This window comes from Manis javanica, chromosome 3, assembly GCF_040802235.1.
Source record: "Manis javanica isolate MJ-LG chromosome 3, MJ_LKY, whole genome shotgun sequence".
In the NCBI taxonomy this organism is placed as follows: domain Eukaryota; kingdom Metazoa; phylum Chordata; class Mammalia; order Pholidota; family Manidae; genus Manis; species Manis javanica.
In genome coordinates, this window is record NC_133158.1 from 169,148,287 (window position 1) to 169,167,424 (window position 19,138).

A 19,138-nucleotide genomic window follows, 5' to 3' on the forward strand; every position below is an offset into this window, starting at 1 on the left:
TCCAGGTATCTCTCCCAGGCAGATCCTCGAGCTCCTCAGTTACCTTTTCTCTGGAACTCTTCTAAGCCACTCCCTCTGATGCAATATCTGGGTTTGGATGGGAAGGAGGGTGCTGCATAACCCGCCCCTTCTTAGCTGTCTGGGCTGGCTCCCCTTTCCGGGACTCATTCTTCACAGCGACTCAGACTTCAGCTCCAACATCTGCATTCTGAAGCAGGGATGGCTCAGCCGGGCAGAGTGCTTCATTCTGGAAGAAAACAATGTTCCAGGTCAAGCTGAGTCTGCCAAACACAGCCCCTCAAGATGGTTCTAGAAGAAATCTTGACAAGTCTTACCATATGCTTTTTCTACGCCTTGATGCCATGTTTGCTCATAGGTAAGTATGGATTAGAATATAGGCAATAGTCTGGGACTTTAATATAGATTAAGAAGGTGAAAGATACTTTCCCAGGGTTTGGGGGTTGCAATATATGCATAGAACATCTTATGTCTGTTTTTAAAATGGTTTGTTACCTCCTAAGCCTCCATCCTCACATCCCAAAGAAAAGAAAAACTCTTGTGTTCTGTTTGGAAATCTCTCCTAATGTCCACAGAACAATCTAGAAGGATAAAGCATCAAAACAATCTAAAGGTGAGCAGAGCTCCTTGCATTTTTGTTATTTATATCATTATCTGGTTTTAAAAGGCACAACATAGTAATCTCATCTCTGTGTGTGCCTCAGAGATGTTAGCCTTCAGGACAGCTTAAAATAAAGCATCTAACAAATACATCGAAATAAAAAGATATAATTTGTAATCTTAATATTCAGTACAAGACTTATAAAAATTAGATTTCTGTCCTGATCACTGCAGAAAAGATAGAAGTTAGGTACTACATAGCATTTTAAAAAATATTTGTATTTTTCCTGACAGTTTAGGGCATTTTTCCTGACAGTAAGATTGCATAATTCTCTCTGCTCCACTCCTGGCTGCTTATACCTATGTGCTATTTGTTCCCAAATCCAAGCTCCTTAGCCTTCGCTGTATCTTCATGTCAATTCAAGAAATTTCTAATTTTAATCCTTTGAGGTATTTGGGCACCTGGCAGTGTCAGTGGAAGCCTTGAATACTTTCTTTTTTTTTTAACACTGAGAACTAATTATTTTAGTTACTTTAAATCAGGCAACAAATCAGTCCTGAGGCAATTTGCAGTGTTCAAAATTGACTTAAACATCAAGTGTATGGTCTCCCTTCTGAGCTCAAAACCTTCACAGCTCCCAGTTGCTCAGTCTGTGATGTTTGAATGTGCTGAACCAGCATATTCGGGCCTGGACCCTATTTCTCACTACTCACTGAAAACAAATAGGGACCACAGGAGGCTGCTGTCTTCATCATTGGTGTATCACACCCTTATTTCTCTCCTCTCCTACTGGTCTTTATTGTTGGAATTTCCCACCAGCCGCACCACCTCCAATGCTTCTCCTATCCCAAGCACATCCTCCCACCCCTCACATGGCTCCCTCCTCGTCCAGACCCTTCTCAGATTTCCCTCTCCTTTGACACTTGACCCCATGTCCTCTCCTTTGGTGGGATACTTCCGCTTCCTGCGCTGCCTGAGGGGAGGGCTTGGGTAGCTCTCACCACAGCCTTAACATAGGCTAAGCATGTTGTCTGTTTGGTTAGTTAGTTGATTGAGTGATTAGTTGGCGAACAAACAAGTTGCCAGGGAAACACTTCTCCACTAAGTCAAAGGGAAGAGATGGGGAGGTCAAGTGAGAAGGTGAAAGATCAGGATGTTTTTTCTTGATTTTTTTTTCTCTATTGAAGTATAACTGACATATAACATTACATTGGCTTCAGGTGGACAACACAGGAACATAGGGATTCAGTATTTGTATATATTGTGAAGTGATCACCATGTTAGTGCCCATTACCATGCATAGTGACAGATTTTTTTTTCCCTGTGATGAGTATTTTCAAGATCTGTTCTCTTAGCAAATTTCTAATATTCAACACAGTATTATTAACTATAGTCACCATGTTGTACATTATATCCCCCAGGACCTATTTATCTATTTTATAAGTGGAAATTTGTGCCTATTGATCCTTAACCCATTTTTTAAATTTGACATTTTTTTCAATGAGGCAGCAGCCTTTTAAGCTTTTTCCCATAAACTCCTGTTTTGCATAGACCTGGAGTGAGTGTGCTTGTCTGACACCTATAAACTTACACAGGAAGAAAAAAAAACAAACAAACAGTGCTGGAAACCGGAAGGATGTCAGAGCCAGAGAGATGTGCATGTGAGTTTTGACTCTGTCCCTGGCTACCTTATATAACTTCGGTTTTCTTATCTTTTTTTTTTTAACTATACAATGGTAAAACTAGCCATTTTGAGGTCGGGAGGTGTTCAATGAGAGGATTCAAACTGAAGCACTCTGAAGACGCCAGTGTGTCCCCTCCTCCTGTTATTTATTATTATGTGTTGGTTAAGCAGAAAGGTGGTGGTGGCAGCAAATAAGTGCTCCAGCTGAGGCTGCCTTTATGCAGTATTTCCTCTGGATTGTGTAGGTTCATGTAATGAATTAGGTAAATTCTAAATGAACTTCAGTTAGTTACTCTAGATCCCTGGACAAATGGGTAGAATTCTTGCTTTCTTTTATACAAGTCAGTTGCCTTGTCCTGTCCCTTCCAAATAATACTGTGATTCAGAAACTGATCCCCACTACCAAAAATAATGATGATTGTTATCACTAAGGCTTCCCGTCAACCACAGGCTATTAGTAGCTAAGTTTTTAGAGAGTCAAAAATTGTATATGGGTTTTCAGTTGCATGGGGATCAGAGTCCCTGACACCCATGTTGTTCAAGGGTCCATTGTAGTTATTTTGGCATCACACAGACTCAGTCAAAACTAAAAGTGATAGACAGGATTGGGACCCCTAACCAACCCTGTACCAGCAGCAAGACACTCCAACCCACAGTAAAAGTTAAAAAAAATAACGACTATCACACATGCCTTTTCTGAGCACACACTGTGCTCTGGGTTAGTGAAAATGTTCTCTTGGCTTCTCACATCAATCCTGCAAACTAGGTGCTATTATCTCCATTTTACATACTACAAAACAGAGACTCAAGGAGGTTCGGTTATTTGCCCAAGTATATACATCTAGTAAGTGAGAAAATTAGAATTTGACTCTGGTTTGGCTGGGTTTTGTGCTTCTCTGCAGAAGAAGCTGAGATGTTAAAGCAGCCCAGAAAGATGGAGGAGGGACAAAATAAAGGGGATGAAGAAGACGGTGCTACCTTTTCTGATTCACTTGCCATACGGGCTGTTGGAGGTACAGGTGGCCGAAGCCGACTCAGATGAGGGATGTTGACAGCAGACCCAGTGGGAGGAAACCAGCATGGCATCATTCTAGGGAGAAGATGGCAAGGATTTCCAACTGGAGATTTGCCCAAGGGCTTCTCAGTGGACAGCCTTTATGCTGCTTCCCTAGCACTGACTTTGAGATTTTAGGAAATACGTGTTCAGCATAAACCTCCAAGCAACAAAGAAGTCTAGTGTAGGATAGATAGGAATTAGGAAGTCAAGCTGAGACTAAATTCTCTAAGGGAGTCAAGTCTTGGTTCCCTTGTTTAGTTTGCATTCATTTGGCATTTCTGAGTGACTCCTGTGTGCCAGGTTCTGGACTAGGTACTGATTAGAGATAAACAAAACAGAGCCCTTGTCTTCAGAGAATGTAAGAGCCTTTTGGGAAACACACTTAAGTCTTTGGCGTTTGGGGATTTACCATTCACAGTGTTAATTATTCTTTAGCCCCTGAAAGTGAGGTCCAGATCAGTGGTTCTCATGGCCTGGGTTTCACAGCCACAGATTCTGAATTAATTGAGGGTGCTGCCCGGGCATTGGGATTTTTCAAAACTCCCTGGTGGGACCTCTTGGAGAAGTGGTTTATTCCGGCGCTGGGCAGAGAAAATACAACACAAGTCTTGGGCATCTTGTGGAAAGTAAGGAAGTGCCCAGAAAAGGATGGAGGCCTAAGTGAGTAAGTGTCCTGGCCTGGACTCTGCTTGGAAAAGGACACTAGTGGAAATACTAGCAAAGTCCAAATAAAGTCTGGAGTTTAGTTAATAGTAATGTACCAATGTTGGTTTCTTAGTTTTGACAAATATATCATGGTTATAAAATGTTAGCATTTGGAAGAGCTGGGGGAAGGGTAAACAGAACTGACCAGTACTCTTTGTATGATCTGCAAATTGTTCTATAAATCTAAAATTCCAAAAATAATTTTATTAGTAAAAATAACATGAAAAAGGAGAGTGGGGGATGGGATAACTCAAAAGGGCACAAGAGTCAAGTTGAAAGAGCTCTCCGTGGCCAAAGCTTGAACAATTTGAATAACAAATAAGTAAAAACAGAGTAAAGTAAGTATCCATGAGTCCACACTGATGTAAGTAGTTTAATAAATAAATGGTGGAGGAGAAACAGCTCTTTCTTACAGAATTCCAACTAACAAATAGAAAATCACTATTAAAACATCACAGCAACAATCTTTGCAAGTGATATCTACCAATAGATGCTAAAATTAATGGATGACAGGTTAAGGAGCAACACAGTATTTGCACAGATCAAAGTATCTCCCCTGAGTTATTTTTTAAGTTTAAAGCAGGAAATGGTAGTTCTGCAAGTGGAGGTACCACCTCAGCCAAAGTGAGCATCACCAGGAATAAAACGTATTAATGTCATGTACTCCCTGTGAGTACACGACAAAAATGTGTAACCTCAATCAAATCATGAGAGAACATCAGACGAACCCAAACTGTGGAGTATTCTACAGAACAACTGGCCGGGATGCCTCAAAAATGTCAACGTTATAAACACACAGAAAGGCCGAGAGCAGACTGAAGGAGATTAACTAGATACGACAACTAAATGTGGGATCCCAGATTGGTCCCTGGAAAAAAAGGACAGTAAGGGGAAAAACAGAAGATATTCAGATAAAAACTGAAGCTTAATTAATGGTATTATGCCAATGTTCATATCTTAATTTTCACAATATTACTATGGTTACATGTACATATGTAAGGCCAAGTGAAGGTATATGGCAGCTCTCTGTACTATATTTGCACCTTTTCTGTAAGTCTGAAAATTGAAAATAAGACTTAAAAAACGAAACCACCTCCCTAGTGATTCAAATGGGCAGCCAAGGTTGCAAACTACCCGTCTAGCCTCTAGACCAGTGCTTCTCTGACTTTAACGTGCATATGAATTGCCTGGGGATCTTGTTACAGTGCAGATTCTGGTTCAGCAAGGTGTGGGTTGCAGCCTAAGAGCCTGAATTTCTAATAAGCTGCTGAGTGATGTGATGTTGTTGATCCAAAGAACATACTTTAAGACCATGAAGTAGTCTCTCACTTTCCTGAGGCATGAATTTGCAACATCTTGAAGCTGGGATGTAGGCATCAGTTACTTATGCAGCAAGTGATACCACCAGTCTGTTTAGTAGCCATGTCCTAGCTCAGCCTTGCTCTTTTTAAATTCTGATCATATACAAGGTAATTCTCTTGAAATAATTTGCTGTATTTGAAAGAGAAATTTGAGGGCATAATGTCAGTTCAGAGGGCAGTGTAGCAGACAGAATAACGGCTCCCCAAAGTTGTACACTCTCTAATCCCTGGAAACTGAATTTGTTACCTTCCATGGAAAAAGGCATTTCAAAGATGTGATTAAATGTTATGGGACCTTGAGATTAGGAAATCATCCTGGGTTATCAGGAGGGCCCAGTCTAATCACATGAAACCTTCAAAGCTGAGAACCTTGCTTAAATGCAGTGAGAGACACGTGGGAGGACAGAAGAAGAGGAAGGAGACATTTGAAGCCTAAAAGGGACTCAAGCAGCCACTGTTGGCTTTGAAGATGGAGCGAAGGAGCCAAGGAATGCAGGTGGCCAGCAGAAGCTGGGAAGGGCAAAGAAACAGATCCTCTCCGAGGGCACCAGGAAGGAACACGGTCCTGCCAAGGCAGGGCCCAGTGAGACCTGTCAGACTTCTGACCTCCAGAACTGTAAGAGAATAAATCTGTGTTGTTTCAAGGTGCCAAATTTGTGGTGATCTGTTATAACAGCAATAGAACACTTAATAGGCTGCAAGAGAGACAGAGATCAGTGTTGTGAATGCAGCTCTATGCAAAAAATGTCACCTAGCTGGTTTTGCCCATAGTGAGCACAAGAATCTTAGTAGTCAGGTCACAGTCACCCAGCTCCAGTTTCTACTGGAAACACCACCAAAGAGGCTCCATCCAGTCGGCCTTTTTGAGATACCCAAGTCAGACTGCTGGAATGGGAATAATAGCATACATATTCACAAGGAAAACGAGATTATACAGAGGATTCCAACATCTCTCCCCAGGTCTGGTGAGAACCCTCATCCAGTATGACCAAGGAAATAATTCTTCCACATTTTGCACCCTCTTCACTGTGGCTAATATGTCTCTCCTGTCTACTCTCCCCTTTCTCTTGACTGTAATCTTTGTTTTTGTATTAACTGGTTTCTACAGAGACTTGACTTCAATATTCATTGCTCTTGGCTGATTGATGACATTTCTTGTTATGAGAATGCTGTGTGGATAAAGTTTTCATTTTCTCCTGCACTTGTGCTCTGGAGATCACCATCAGCCTTCTCTAACAATTGGAGGGGTTACTTTCAACCCTTTGAAAGTAGGAAGAGTCACTTGCAGCTTGGAGTCTGAGCTGAAAATATACTTCCCATCTTGTAGAGTCATTCCTATTTAGTGTCCTCGCATAAAATGGAACCTCCCTCCTGTGGCACCATAATCTTTCTTGTAGCTCTAGTAAACGTCCCCTGGCATCAGTAGTTCATGGGCATTGCTGTTTTTACATCTTGTACCCAGTGCGTGTGTGCTACAGAAACATGAGCAAGACAAAGATGGAATTTGGAGGGTGCTATGTAGATGGCATAAGGATGCTAAAGATGTTGCTGTTAAGGTTCAGAAAGAAGCTGCAGTTTCAGCTTAATACAGGAATGAGACTGTATTAAGTATTGAATGAGTATTAAATGAGCATTTTGCCAGTAATGGTGTTAGATTTAGAGCTGCTCAGGTAAGAGAAGAGAGTCATACAAGTACAAATCATTGCATTAACACAGGGGAACCACCCAAAAGTTGAGACATCTCGTGCTGTTTTCCTGCCTGGGCACCCCCTCCTGAAGAAAGACATGCCCAGTAATTGAGTCTCAGAGTGTGTTGCTTAAAACTTTGACTGATAGTCTCAATCATCAGGTCTCCCTCACTGACTTAATTGAAGGGACCTAACTGTAGACCTTTGTATTTTTCCTCAGTGTATTTCATCCTGTTTGGGTTTATACCATCATGATTACTTAAAATGTATCCTGTCATTCAGATAATCAGAATTAATGCTTTTTAAAAATTTAGGTGTGGTGACATTATGGTTGTACTTTCTATTGAAATTTTATTAAGGCAATTCTAGATTTATAAGCATTTGTAAGAAATAATACAGAAAGCCCAGTTTCCCCAAAGGTATTTTGCAAAATACCTTGCTATGACAGTATAATATTATAACAATAATATAATAACAATAGTATAATAACAAAACAATAGTATAATGTTAAAATCGGGATATTGACATCATTGGTACAATCCACCCAGCTTATTCAGATTTCCCCGGTTTTCTTGTACTCATTTGAGTATATGTGTTTGTGTGTATAAGTTTGTGTATTTACCAGTCAGATACTTAACAGTGCCAGCATGACAATACCTCCCATTGCCTTTTTATAACTGTACCCACATCCCTCTGCCCCCTCTTCCCCACTGTTCCTAACCCATGGCCACCACTAATTTGTTCTCCATTTCTAAAATTGTGTCAATGCAAAATTTTATGTAAATAGAATCATATAGTAGGTAACCTTTTGGGATTGGCTTTTTTCACTCAGCATAATTCCCTGGAGATTCATCCAAGTTGTTCTGTATATCAATAGTTTGTTCCTTTTTATTGCTTAATTGTGTTCCATGGCTGAATAGTTTAACAGTTCACCTATTGAAGGACAACTGGGCTGATACACTTTGTCTATGGACATTTATGTGCAGATGTTGTGTAATATAAGTTTTCATTTCTTTTGGATAAATGCCCAAGAGTGCAATTGCTGGGTTGTATAGTAATTATAAGGTTAGTTTTACAAGAAATGGCCAAACTATTTTCCAGAGTGACTGTACTGTACTATTTTATCTTCCCACCAGCAATGTATGAGCAATCCACTTTCCCTGCATCCTCCCCAGGATTTAGTTTTGTCACTTTTTAAAATTTTAGCCATTGCAATAGCTGTGTAGTGCTAATCTCATTGTGGTTTTAATTTGCCTTTTTCTAATAGCTAATGACACTGAACATCTTTTCAAGTGCTATGTACCATCTTCAGCGAAATGTCTCTTCATGTGTTTTGCCCATTTTCTAACTGGATTGTTTGCTTCTTTTATTGTTGAATTTTGAGAGTTCTTTACAGTATTATTCTAGATATCAGTGCTGTGTGACATATATCATTTGCAAATATTTTCTCCCATTTTTGTAGCTTGCCTTCTCATCCTCTTAACAGGGTGTTTTGCAGAGCAAAATTTTTATATTTTGATAATGGTGCATTACAAATTTTTCCTTTTATGGATCTTGCTTTTGGACAAGTCTAGGAGCTCTTTGCCTAGCCCTGAAGATCCATTCTGAGATAATTTTTGCATAAGGTTTGGGATGTAGGAGGAGGTTTTTTGTCTGCAGATGCCCAATTGCTCTAGTATTATTTGTTGAAAAGGCTATCCTTCCTCCATTAAATTGCTTTTGTACCTTTGCCAAAAAATCAGTTGAGCGTATTTGTGTGGGTCTGTTCCTATGATCTCTATTTTGTTCCATCAATTATGTGTCTTCCTTTGCTAATATCACACAATCGGAATTACTGTAAGTCTTGAAATTTTGTAGATTGATTCCTCTCATTATATCATTTTTCAAAATTGTTTTAGTTTTAGTAATAATTCCGTTACCTTTTCTTACAAAGTTTTGAGAAAGCTTGTCTCTATCTACATAAAACCTCGCTAAACTTTTGGTAGAAATTGCATTAAAACCGTATATCAATATGGGGATAATTACCATTTAAACGAATTGCATTGTCCAACCTATGAACACAGTACATTTCTCCATTTATTTAGATTTTCTTTGAAATCTTTCACCAATGTTGTGGAAGTTTCCCCACACAAATCCAAGACAGATATGTTTTATTAGGTTTACATCTAAATATTTCTTTTCTTTTTTGAGTGATTGTAAACAGTAGTTTAAATTTCAGTGTTTAAGTGTTCATGGCTAGGATATAGAAGTACAGTTAATTTTTTATGTTTATCTTCTATCTTATGAACTTGCTGAACTCATTTTTTTTCAGGAGGGTTTTTGTAGATTGTGTGGCATTTTCTATAGAAAATTTCCTATCATATCAACTGGAAATAGGGGGAGTTTTATTACTTCCTTTCCAGTCTATAATGCTGTTTACTTCTTTTGTTAGCCTTTTTGCAGATGCTAGAACTTCCAGTACTATGTTGAATAAAAGTGGCAAGGTGTATATCCTTGCCTTGTTCCCAGTTATAGGGGGAAAATGTTCTGTCACCATTAAGTAAGATCTTAGCTGCAGGTGTTCTGCAGATGGTCTTTATTCAATTGAGGTAACTCCCTGCTCTTCTTGGAGAGGTTTTTTTTTTTTTTTTTTAATCATGACCGAGGGTTGGATTTTGTAAATGCTTTTTCTGTGTTAATTGATATGATTGTATGACCTTTCTTCTCTAGCTTTCTGATACGATGGATTACATTAATTTATTTTACAAATGTTGAACCAGCCTTGAGTCTCTAGAATAAACGCCACTTGGTCATGGTATATAATCATCTTTAGACATTATTGAACTTAGATTGCCAATATTTTGTTGAAGGTTTTTACATCTAAGTACATGAGATACATTGGTCTGTAGTTTTTTAAATTTTTGTTTTCTTATAAATATACTATCTTTGTCTATATCAGTTTATCAGGGTAATAAATGGCCTCATAAAATGAGTTTGAAAGTGTTCTTTCCTCTTCTATTTCTGGAAGACATCGTATTAAATTGGTGTTTATTTTTCATTAAATATTTGGTAGCATTCTCTAGTGAAACCATCTGGACTTGGAGATTTCATTTTTGAGAGTTTTAAATTACAAATGGAGTAGCTTTATATTTCTATAGCTTTATAGTCCCCACAACTCTGACTAGAGAAATGTTTTGTATACTTTACTAGGGGAAGGACGTAAGAGAGGACCATGCCCCACCCTCTGTGCCACCACACCGCAGCTGGCCCTTTTCCCTTCCATCCCTGGGGTGATGGCAAGGTTAAGGGTGGGGAGGGCAGTCAGCCTCCCTTGTAGCTACCCCAGGTGTTTCCTCCCAGGGCAGGCGTGGTTGCTGAGAATGAGATGGGGTTGCATCCTATAATAGAAAAGAGGCAAGGGCACCAGTCAGGGTGTCCCCAGCAACTCCTCATCCCCTCATGGTCACAGGACTGGATAGTGAACAGCAGGTGCCAACTTGGAGATAGCACAGAGATGAAAAGTGCTGTGAGAGAGGGCCCTAGCCCTCTACACACTGTGCTGTCAATGTTATCACTGTGATGTAGAAGCAAAGGGAGGCAGGTGTTGGGCATTAAAAGAAGAGCATGTAAAAGTGGGAGGAGAAAGATGATAGCAGAAGATCCAGGCTGTCCCCCGTGTTACACACAGGGAGGAGCCTGGGGCTGCCCAAGTCCTTATGAGAGCATGAGGCTTCCTAGGCCTGCTTGATTCTGTGTGCAAACCATAGACCCACTGTGTGCCCACTCAGGGCACACCACACATGCCTGTGTGAGCAGATGCTTATGTCCCAGCTGGCTCAGGGGCCTGCAGGCTACCTGGGTGAGGTCTCCTTCTACAGCAGACCTGAGCTTGCACTTTCCGGCTGGGAACTGATGCCCCATTTGGCCTTGTTGGGGGACATGAAAGGATGTGCTTTGGTACCCGAGGATGACAGTAGCAGCAGAGGGAGGAGATAAGAACCTGGCAGGAGGCTGCATGGGTCTGCCACACAGAGGTGGGAGGCACCATTTCTTGCAGTCTGCTTCAGGTCACATAGTTAGGAAGTGGCAGAGCCAAGGTCTGCATCTAGGTGGATTTGACAGGGTTGTTAATAGTGTGTCTCAGCTTTCTTATTTGTCCAGTGGAAAAATGAACAGTCTTTACCTTCCAGTGTGAGCATGAGGATTAAATGGGATAATCATGCAATGATCTAGCTGATGCTGATGGTCTAGATAGACATTATAAGGGCTCAAAAATATTAGCCATTATTATTATTGTGCCATTTTATCACCAAAGGCAGAACTATAATGATTATAGCAAAAATTTAGTATTAACACAAGTATGATAAAATTAGAGCTGTTTCTGGTTCCTAAACACATGAGGCCTTTCATTAGAAATGAATTTGAAGCTGTGGCTTCCCTGACAGGAGCCCCCCTGTAAGCCTGTCTGCCCTGATTCCAGGTGGAGTGGTGGTCCTGCCCGCCCCTCAGAACCTCTCTGTACAGTCAGTCAACATGAAGCACCTCCTGACGTGGAGCCCGGTGATTGTGCCCGGAGAAATAGTATACTATTCTGTCGAGTACCAGGGGTAAGTTGGGTGTTTTGTTTTGGGGTTTTTGTTTTGTTTTTGGTCTGTTTTAGTTTTTGCCCTTAGGCAGTTGTTGATTCTTGGAGGTACAGCCCTTATTCCAGAGCGCAAGGAGACCTCATGAGCCCAGATTATTTTCTGTGACCTGCCTCCTTTGCCTGTGTGGGCATTGGGAGAGTTGAAGAAGCAAGGGGATTGTCCTGTGGATTTACACTGGATTCTCTGTGAACACAAACATACATGAACACAGTTTTTTGGTGGCAGTTCTTTCAACAGTGAGTCAACTGTTGAAGGTGGAAGAAAATCTCAAGAAATGAGCTTGACTCTGACTTGAGGTGGATCAATCACTGGAGACTCAGATCCTCTGGGGCCTGGGGAGAGCTCCATCTCCCTGACTATGAGTTTGCTCCTAGGAACCAAACAAATCATGACCCTGGAGCCTACCCTGCAGCCCCAAGCAGGCTCCACTCTTCCGCAGGTGTTCTGGCCCTTGGAGCTGTTGAGGAGTGCCAGGGACACAGAAGGTTCTCCATATATTTCATTAACAGTGAAATATATTGTTTCAAACTGAGCACCTACATGTGTAGATATTCTTCTAGGTTCAGGGTAGCTCACTTTTAGAGGAGGAGACAGATAGTAAAAAGGTAAAGAAATACACAGACTAGCTCTGAAATCCAGTGTGGTAGCCACCAGTACAAGATACTAAAATCAAATTAAATTAAAATGTGTTTCCCATCCGTACTAGTCACATTTCAAGTTTTTAATGGCCACATGTAGCTAGTGGCTACTGTACTGAACAACACAAATACAGAATATTTCCATCATCCTAGACCTGCCCAGGGCAATTTCAGAGAGCGACCATGCTGGGGGGAAGCTGGAGGGCTGCTGCCACAGAGGGCTGACCCTGTGGCTCCTTTTGATTAGGTGGTCTGGGAAGGTCTGTCTGAGGAGGTAGCATTTAAACCGATATCTGAAGGATAGAAGAAGCCACCCAGTGTGATCAGCAAGGCCAGAGCATTTGAGACAGTGAACAGCGAGTGCTAAGGTAGAAAGTCCTCTCCATGTTGGAGCAGTGTGGAAGAGGCTGGGCTGGAGGGACATCACGTTATGAGCAGAGTGAGAGAGAAGGCGAGAGAGTCTTGTGGGCCAAAGGGAAGAGTTTGGATTCATTCTAAGTGCTTTGGAAACCAGTAAGGAGGGAGACGGCGCAGTCTGCTGAATGGTGAATGGCTTGAAGAACCGCCAGAGTGGGAGCTGGATGATCACAGCAAGGCAAGGGGTGACAGCGGCTGAGATGGAGGTGGTGACGGACAGAGGGAGACCCGGACAGCCTGGGGTTTAGGCCTAGTTTCCCTGGTCTGGTGATAAGAGAAGTAAGGAAGAGTGGATGGCAGGTGAGGGTGAGCAGGAACTAGGCTGTGGGGCAAATGCTTATTTTGCTGACTGTAAAAAGTAAGTGAATGAGGCAGTTACTTGCAACATCACTGAGCATGGGGAGAAGGGGCTGTTGTGACACTGGGCCCTCCTCTCCTTGGCCAGAGAGTACGAGAGCCTGTACATGAGCCACATCTGGATCCCCAGCAGCTGGTGCTCACCCACCAAAGGCCCTGAGTGTGACATCACCGATGACATCACTGCCACTGTGCCGTACAACCTCCATGTCAGGGCCACCCTGGGCTCGCAGACCTCAGCCTGGAGCACCCTGCAGCACCCCTTTAATCGAAACTCAAGTAAGGCACTTCTCTTCTTCCTCCCTGTCCCCACCCCACCAACCTCCCCTTTAGCCACCATATTCACTGAGACCTTTGGGATTCTTTTAAGCATCAAATTAGTATTGCAAAGCCAGAGTACGTGAACACAAACAATCCTAACTGATCCAATTAAGAAACTACCAACTGCTTCCCACATGCCCTCTCTCTCATTTTGAAAAAGACTTCGGAAGTAGTTCCTGATTACCTCTATCAGGGTCTGCAGGTGGAGGGGAGCTTGGAAGGAAAGCTTCTCTAGAAGTGAGGACATGGGGCTGAGACAGCTTCTTTCCACCCTGGGAGTGCCTCAGTGCCCTACACTGCCTCTCACCAGGTGTCTCATTAACCCCATATTTGTTGCCTGTGTGAGCAGCTTCTTTGTGCAATAGGATCTATATGTTTATCAGAGCCCCCCAGAAACAGTCTCTGGAAAATAAATAACATCTATAGCAATAGCATCTGGAAAATGAGAAAGAAACAAGAGAAGGATCCAGATAGGTAGCCAAATATGCAGAGTGTACACAATGGCCAGTGTGTAAATGTAGGAGGAAGGGAAGCAGTTGGTCAAATGGTGAAGGGCTTTAATATGAAGCTTGATCAAATCAGGAGAGGGGAGCCAGGGAAGAAGGGAGGGTCTAGGGAAGTTCTGTCTTCTAGAACACTCACTTAGGCTGCTGTGTGGAAAGGGAACTGGAGTAGGTTGCAGGGCAGGGGAGAGTAAGGGGAGGAGGTAGGACTCCGTCTGAGCCAAGGTGGGTCCCCACCCCAGGAGCGGGGGAGGGGAAGGAGAGGCTAACCTGCAGAGACATGGCTGAATTAGAGAGACCAGAGCTCGGGGACCAGCTGCTGGGAGAGACAGTGATGGGTCTAGCTTCCAGACGGGTTGGCAAGAATGTCATCCGAGGCCGAGGGCCGGGGAGGGACAACTGGGCTTGAGGAATGGAGACACCGGCTCCAGGCTCTTTGAGCCTAAGATTCCTGTACGATGTGCCACAGATGCCTGACTGGCAGCAGGAAATCAGGCCTTGGGGTTCAGACAGGTCAGGTCAGACACACAACACACAGTTAATAGCTAAAGGCTTGCGAGCAGATGAGATTGTCCGGGGACAAGATATGAGAGCATTGAGAACCCAGGACAGTGTTCTGGGAAACCTCAGGGTGTAAAAAACGGTTGGAGGGAAGGGGACCAGGAGTTCGCTGGGCTGGTGGGGGTCATGAAGGGGCGAATGGAAGAGCTGCTGATTGGCCTGATCCAGGGCCCTCCACGGGTCCTTGAGCAGCGACTTCCGGGAATGGTGGGAGGAGGACTGGGGGAGGAGGGAGCAGCAGGGCGGTGCCTCTGAGACAGGAATGGGCCACAGTGTGCCGTCCTGGAGCCGCAGGAAACGCAAGGCAAAGGTCTTCGGTGACCTCTGCCTTCTTGATGTGGCAGAAGATTCCCAAAGGAAGATTGGGGGTGGCATCTCCAGCAACGGGATGAGTTGAAGGTTATGGGGAGTGTGTGAGAGTGGGTGGAAATCAGGAAGGTTTAGGAGAGGGAGTGCAAGCTGGAAGGGGCTGAGGAAGGTGAAGAGAGACTGAAGGGCAAGTTGCCTTCTGAGTCAGATGGATGTCATTTGCATCCCAGCCTGGCCACCTGTGGCTGGGTCCCTGGCTGCTCACCTGTAAGGAGCAACTGTTCACCTGGCTGGCTGGTTGTGGGGCCTAAACGAGAAGGAAGTGTAAATGCTTGGGTGGTGCTGCTCCATCTTAGCATTCACTAATTGCTAGCATTACCATCATTGCCCCAGGGGTGCCTGCAGGTGAGAGCCGGACAGCCAAGGACAAGAGAAGTATGGGCGGGAACAGGACCAGTGGAGTGGGATGCCCACAGGCATTTGGGTGCAGAATGTGGGTTCCTGTGGAGGATGACGAATCCCAGTGCCGGGCTCCAGGGGAGGCTGAGTGGCTCTGGAGGGCGGCATTGCTTGTGGGGCTCGGGCGACAACCTGCACTACATCCCTCTGGCTGCTGGGCTCCTGTGCTCCAGCCAAGACCACTGCTGGGTGCTGTCAGCAGCTGCTGGAAGGTACAGGCCAGATGGAGGTAAGCCGTGCTTACAGAACGATGTGGGCAGGGGTGTATGCACAGTAACAGCTTGGGCTTGAGGCCAGTGTAAACAGGAGAGGTTTTGCTGTGGGAGGAGCTGAGGAACAGGAGCCTCTGTACCTGCACGAGAAGGTGGAAGGTGTGGTCCTGTGTGATCCCTGTGCAGGTGGAGTTAGGTACAGAGCTAGGATGGAATCATTAATCCTAAGGCATTAAATCTGTTCCTTTGCCTTCAAAAAAGGCTATCCTGACTTCTACCGAGGCATGTAAAAAATCTTGTTTTAAGGCTGTCCTGAAAAGGATCTCCTTCTTTTAAAAGGAAACCTTGTCAGAAGCAGAGGACCTTAACCTTGGTTGCATATTCAAGTCACAGGGAAGCTTTAGAACCACTTATGCCGGAGCTCATGTCCACAGAGTCTGACTTAAATGATCTGTGTGCATCCTGTCTATTGGGAGTTTAAAATTCTCCCCTGGTTATTCTCATGTACAACCAGATTTGATATCCACTAGTACAGAGGCCAAATGCCCCACACAGCAGTCTCAAATTGTGAAGGCATGGACTCCAGTTCTGGCCGTTAACTGCATGATTTTGGGCAAGTCACTTGCCCTCTCTGAGGCTCAGTTATGCCATCGGTATAACAGGATTCGCCTTGACCTTCTTAACCTTCCTGGATGGGTTAAACAAGATGAGTGTGTAGAGTACATAGAAGAGAGGTTCCTGCCCCAACCCTGTAAAATAAATTCTCCTCTAAACTGAAATGACTAGGTTATTTTCTCTAATTCTGTTCTCAGTAAAGCTGGAGAGCAGAAGATCCAATTCTAATCATATTTGACTTAAAAATGGGGAGTCAAACCTCTTTTCCTTGTGGAGGTGTTTCAGAGGTCCTGGTGCTGCCTTGTGGCCATGGGAAGCCTCTGCACCGGAAATGTTTTGTACAGACGGCTCCTAACTTCCTGAGTCCTCCTGTCCCCTATCCATATAGCCCTTCCATTGCTGGGAAAAGCTTCGCTTTCTGAAAACTCTCTAGGACCTGCCCTTCTCAGTGTTCACTGTCCCTAGTTACAGGGGAATTTAGCCCATAACACACCCCACTCTGCTTCTTAAGCCACAGCCAACACTCAGGGTGGCCCTTCTGGTCCTGCAGTGTCTGAATCTGAGAGGCAAGCATGGCTCTGTCATCAGTAGCCGGGGACTAGAGACCGCCTGTGCGGGCCCTTCTGTTCTCGCTTTGTCTCCATGGGGAAGTATATGTGCGGCTTCTGGCCTCTGTGTTTGGGCTCCAGCACTGTGCACGATGGTGTTTGTGCTTAGACTGTAATTTCTAGAGTTGATTATTGGAACATAACTTTCTCACATCCCCCATTAAGGATATGAGATGAAGAATCCCTGGGCCAAGAGTAGAATGGCCAACCCAACCACAGGCTGCTGATTTCCTGGTGTTCGTAAGTCTTCAGCAGCCAGTACATATCACTGACCTATGACCTATAGGGAAACACATGTCCCTGAAGACTGGGCCTGTGTTCAGTAGACTTGAGCACCTGCAGGTATTTGGCAAGCATTAAAAAATAACATCTGCTCACTTAGATGAGCTAAGGTGAGGAGCCATTTCTGCCAAAAAAGTAAAAAGAGGAGCATGGATTATAAAATTTTTAAATAGAAAGAGATAATGTTCACCTGAGTATTTAATCACTTCTTCTGAGTATGTGTGCCCCTAAAGAAGGAGTAGAGGACTTTATTACAGTCAAGGAGAGCAGTGAAAAAGAATTGTAGTAAGTCTTATCTTTATTTTTGCTCATCATTCAAAAAGTACTTGCTGAATACAATAGAGTGTTAGTATACAGCAGGCCCCTCTTACTCATGGGGGATACAATCCAAGCCCCCAGTGGACACCTGAAACTGAGAATAGTACTGAAGCCTATATGTATATATCCCTATATAAATAAATAAGTAAATACACACATTATGTTTTTCCCCACACATATATGCCTATGATGGAGTTTAATGAATGAATTAGGCATAGTAAGAGATTGACAGCCATAACTGATAATCAAATAGAACAGTTATAACAACTGCTATAATAAAAGTTAATTAAATGTGGTCTGTGTCTCTCAAACTACCCTATTGTACTGTACTCACCCTTGTGAAGATGTGAGATGGTAAAATGCCATCATGATGAGGTGAACAGCACAGGCATTGCGAGGGAGCACATTTGGTGACTAATGACCTTCTGATGGTAGGTCAGAAGGAGGATCACCTGCTTCTGGACTGTGGTTGACAATGGGTAACTGAAACCACAGAAAGTGAAACCATAGATAGGGTTAGACTTACTCTGGATGCTGTGTACTCTGGATACGTCCAACCCCCGTTTCCCCGTGAGCCAGACATGTTTCCACCAATGACTTTGTCCAGGTCTTCCAGGACAGAAGGCAGTCCTGGCCCGGGCTGGCTTTGATTCTCCACTTGTCTTGCCAATAGCTGTCCTCACCCCGCCTGGGATGGACATCACCAAGGATGGCTTCCATCTGGTTATTGAGCTGGAAGACCTGGGGCCCCAGTTTGAGTTCCTCGTGGTCTACTGGAGGAGAGAGCCCAGTGCCAAGGTGAGATTTCAGCCTTGGCCTTTGAGTCAGGCATCGGGGAAGGAGTCACAAACCTCTGAGGGGTGGGTGAGGAAAGCCAGCCCCTGCAGTGCGCACTGCCTGGAGGTAGCCTGAGGATTAGCAGGCCTGGGGAAGGGTAGGAAAGGAGAGGCGGCTGACCATCCTGGCAGCCTCCTCTTCAAAAAGTGCCGTGGTCCAGCCCAGGCCTTGGCTGGGAGCCTCTCAGGCCAGGTTTGAGGGGGCTGCCTCCTTGCCCTGAGAAACAAAGCTGGACCCACAGTACCTTTTCAGTTCAGTACATATCACTGACCTATGACCTATAGGGAATCACGTGTCCCTGAAGACTTGGGCCTGTGTTCAGTAGACTTGAGCACCTGCAGGTATTTGCCAAGCATTAAAAAATGCTTCTCCCTCACTGACTGTCTTCTCAGCCATTCTCCCTGGCATGTTTAGGAGAAACAGACCAGGGTGTTCTAGATCAACTGGATGGTTTAAAAAGCATATGAGGCTGGCACAAACGTCTTGAGAGTGTGTATCTGGGCAGGGTGCAGAAATTGGGGCAGAGACCTGGGAGCTGGTTCATGAAAAAAATCAGTCTAATTATGAGCCTGTGGGCCCTCCAGAAGGCCTCAATGTGGGATGCGCCTCCCTGTGGGATGGTTGCTGCAGCCTGGGATGGGTGGGAAGCCAGCTATTCTAAGAGAGGCCAAAGCAGCTGCAGCAGCGGATCGGGTGGGGCTTGAGCAGGAGTGAGGGGACAGTCGGGCTGATAGGGTGACCAGGCCCACTCCAGGCAGCACCAGGAAGAGTGTGCTTTATCATAAGGACTGACATGGTGCAGTGGGAGGTTCTCAGAATCTGTGGGCAGAGCTGGTCCGGAGCCAGGCCACAGTATAGCCTCACTCACCCAGGGAACCTTAGTGTGGAGTCTTTACTTCCCTCTGGGGTCCTCTGTATTGCCTTCTTTTGGTGGTCCTCTCCCCAGCTTACCCTCAGGCCCT

General features: G+C 44.2%; 1 protein-coding gene across 6 annotated transcripts in view; it reads left to right on the forward strand.

Moving 5' to 3' along the window:
- The first annotated feature begins 153 nt into the window (after positions 1 to 153).
- IL20RB (interleukin 20 receptor subunit beta) overlaps positions 154 to 19,138 on the forward strand; it is a 31,612-nt gene continuing 12,627 nt past the window's right edge. For 4 of the 6 annotated variants that reach the window (XR_012129521.1, XR_012129522.1, XM_073232362.1 and 1 more), the window contains exons 1-4: positions 154 to 376; positions 11,574 to 11,700; positions 13,240 to 13,430; positions 18,013 to 18,137. Coding sequence is in view for 4 of the 6 variants with exons in the window: in XM_073232362.1 (XP_073088463.1) it covers positions 304 to 376; positions 11,574 to 11,700; positions 13,240 to 13,430; positions 18,013 to 18,137 (516 nt within the window). In the remaining 2 variants the exon portion in view is untranslated. Of the gene's footprint in view, positions 377 to 5,810; positions 6,387 to 11,573; positions 11,701 to 13,239; positions 13,431 to 18,012; positions 18,138 to 19,138 lie in introns of all 6 variants that reach the window. The other 2 variants (XM_073232360.1, XM_017654849.3) reach the window with 2 other exon arrangements.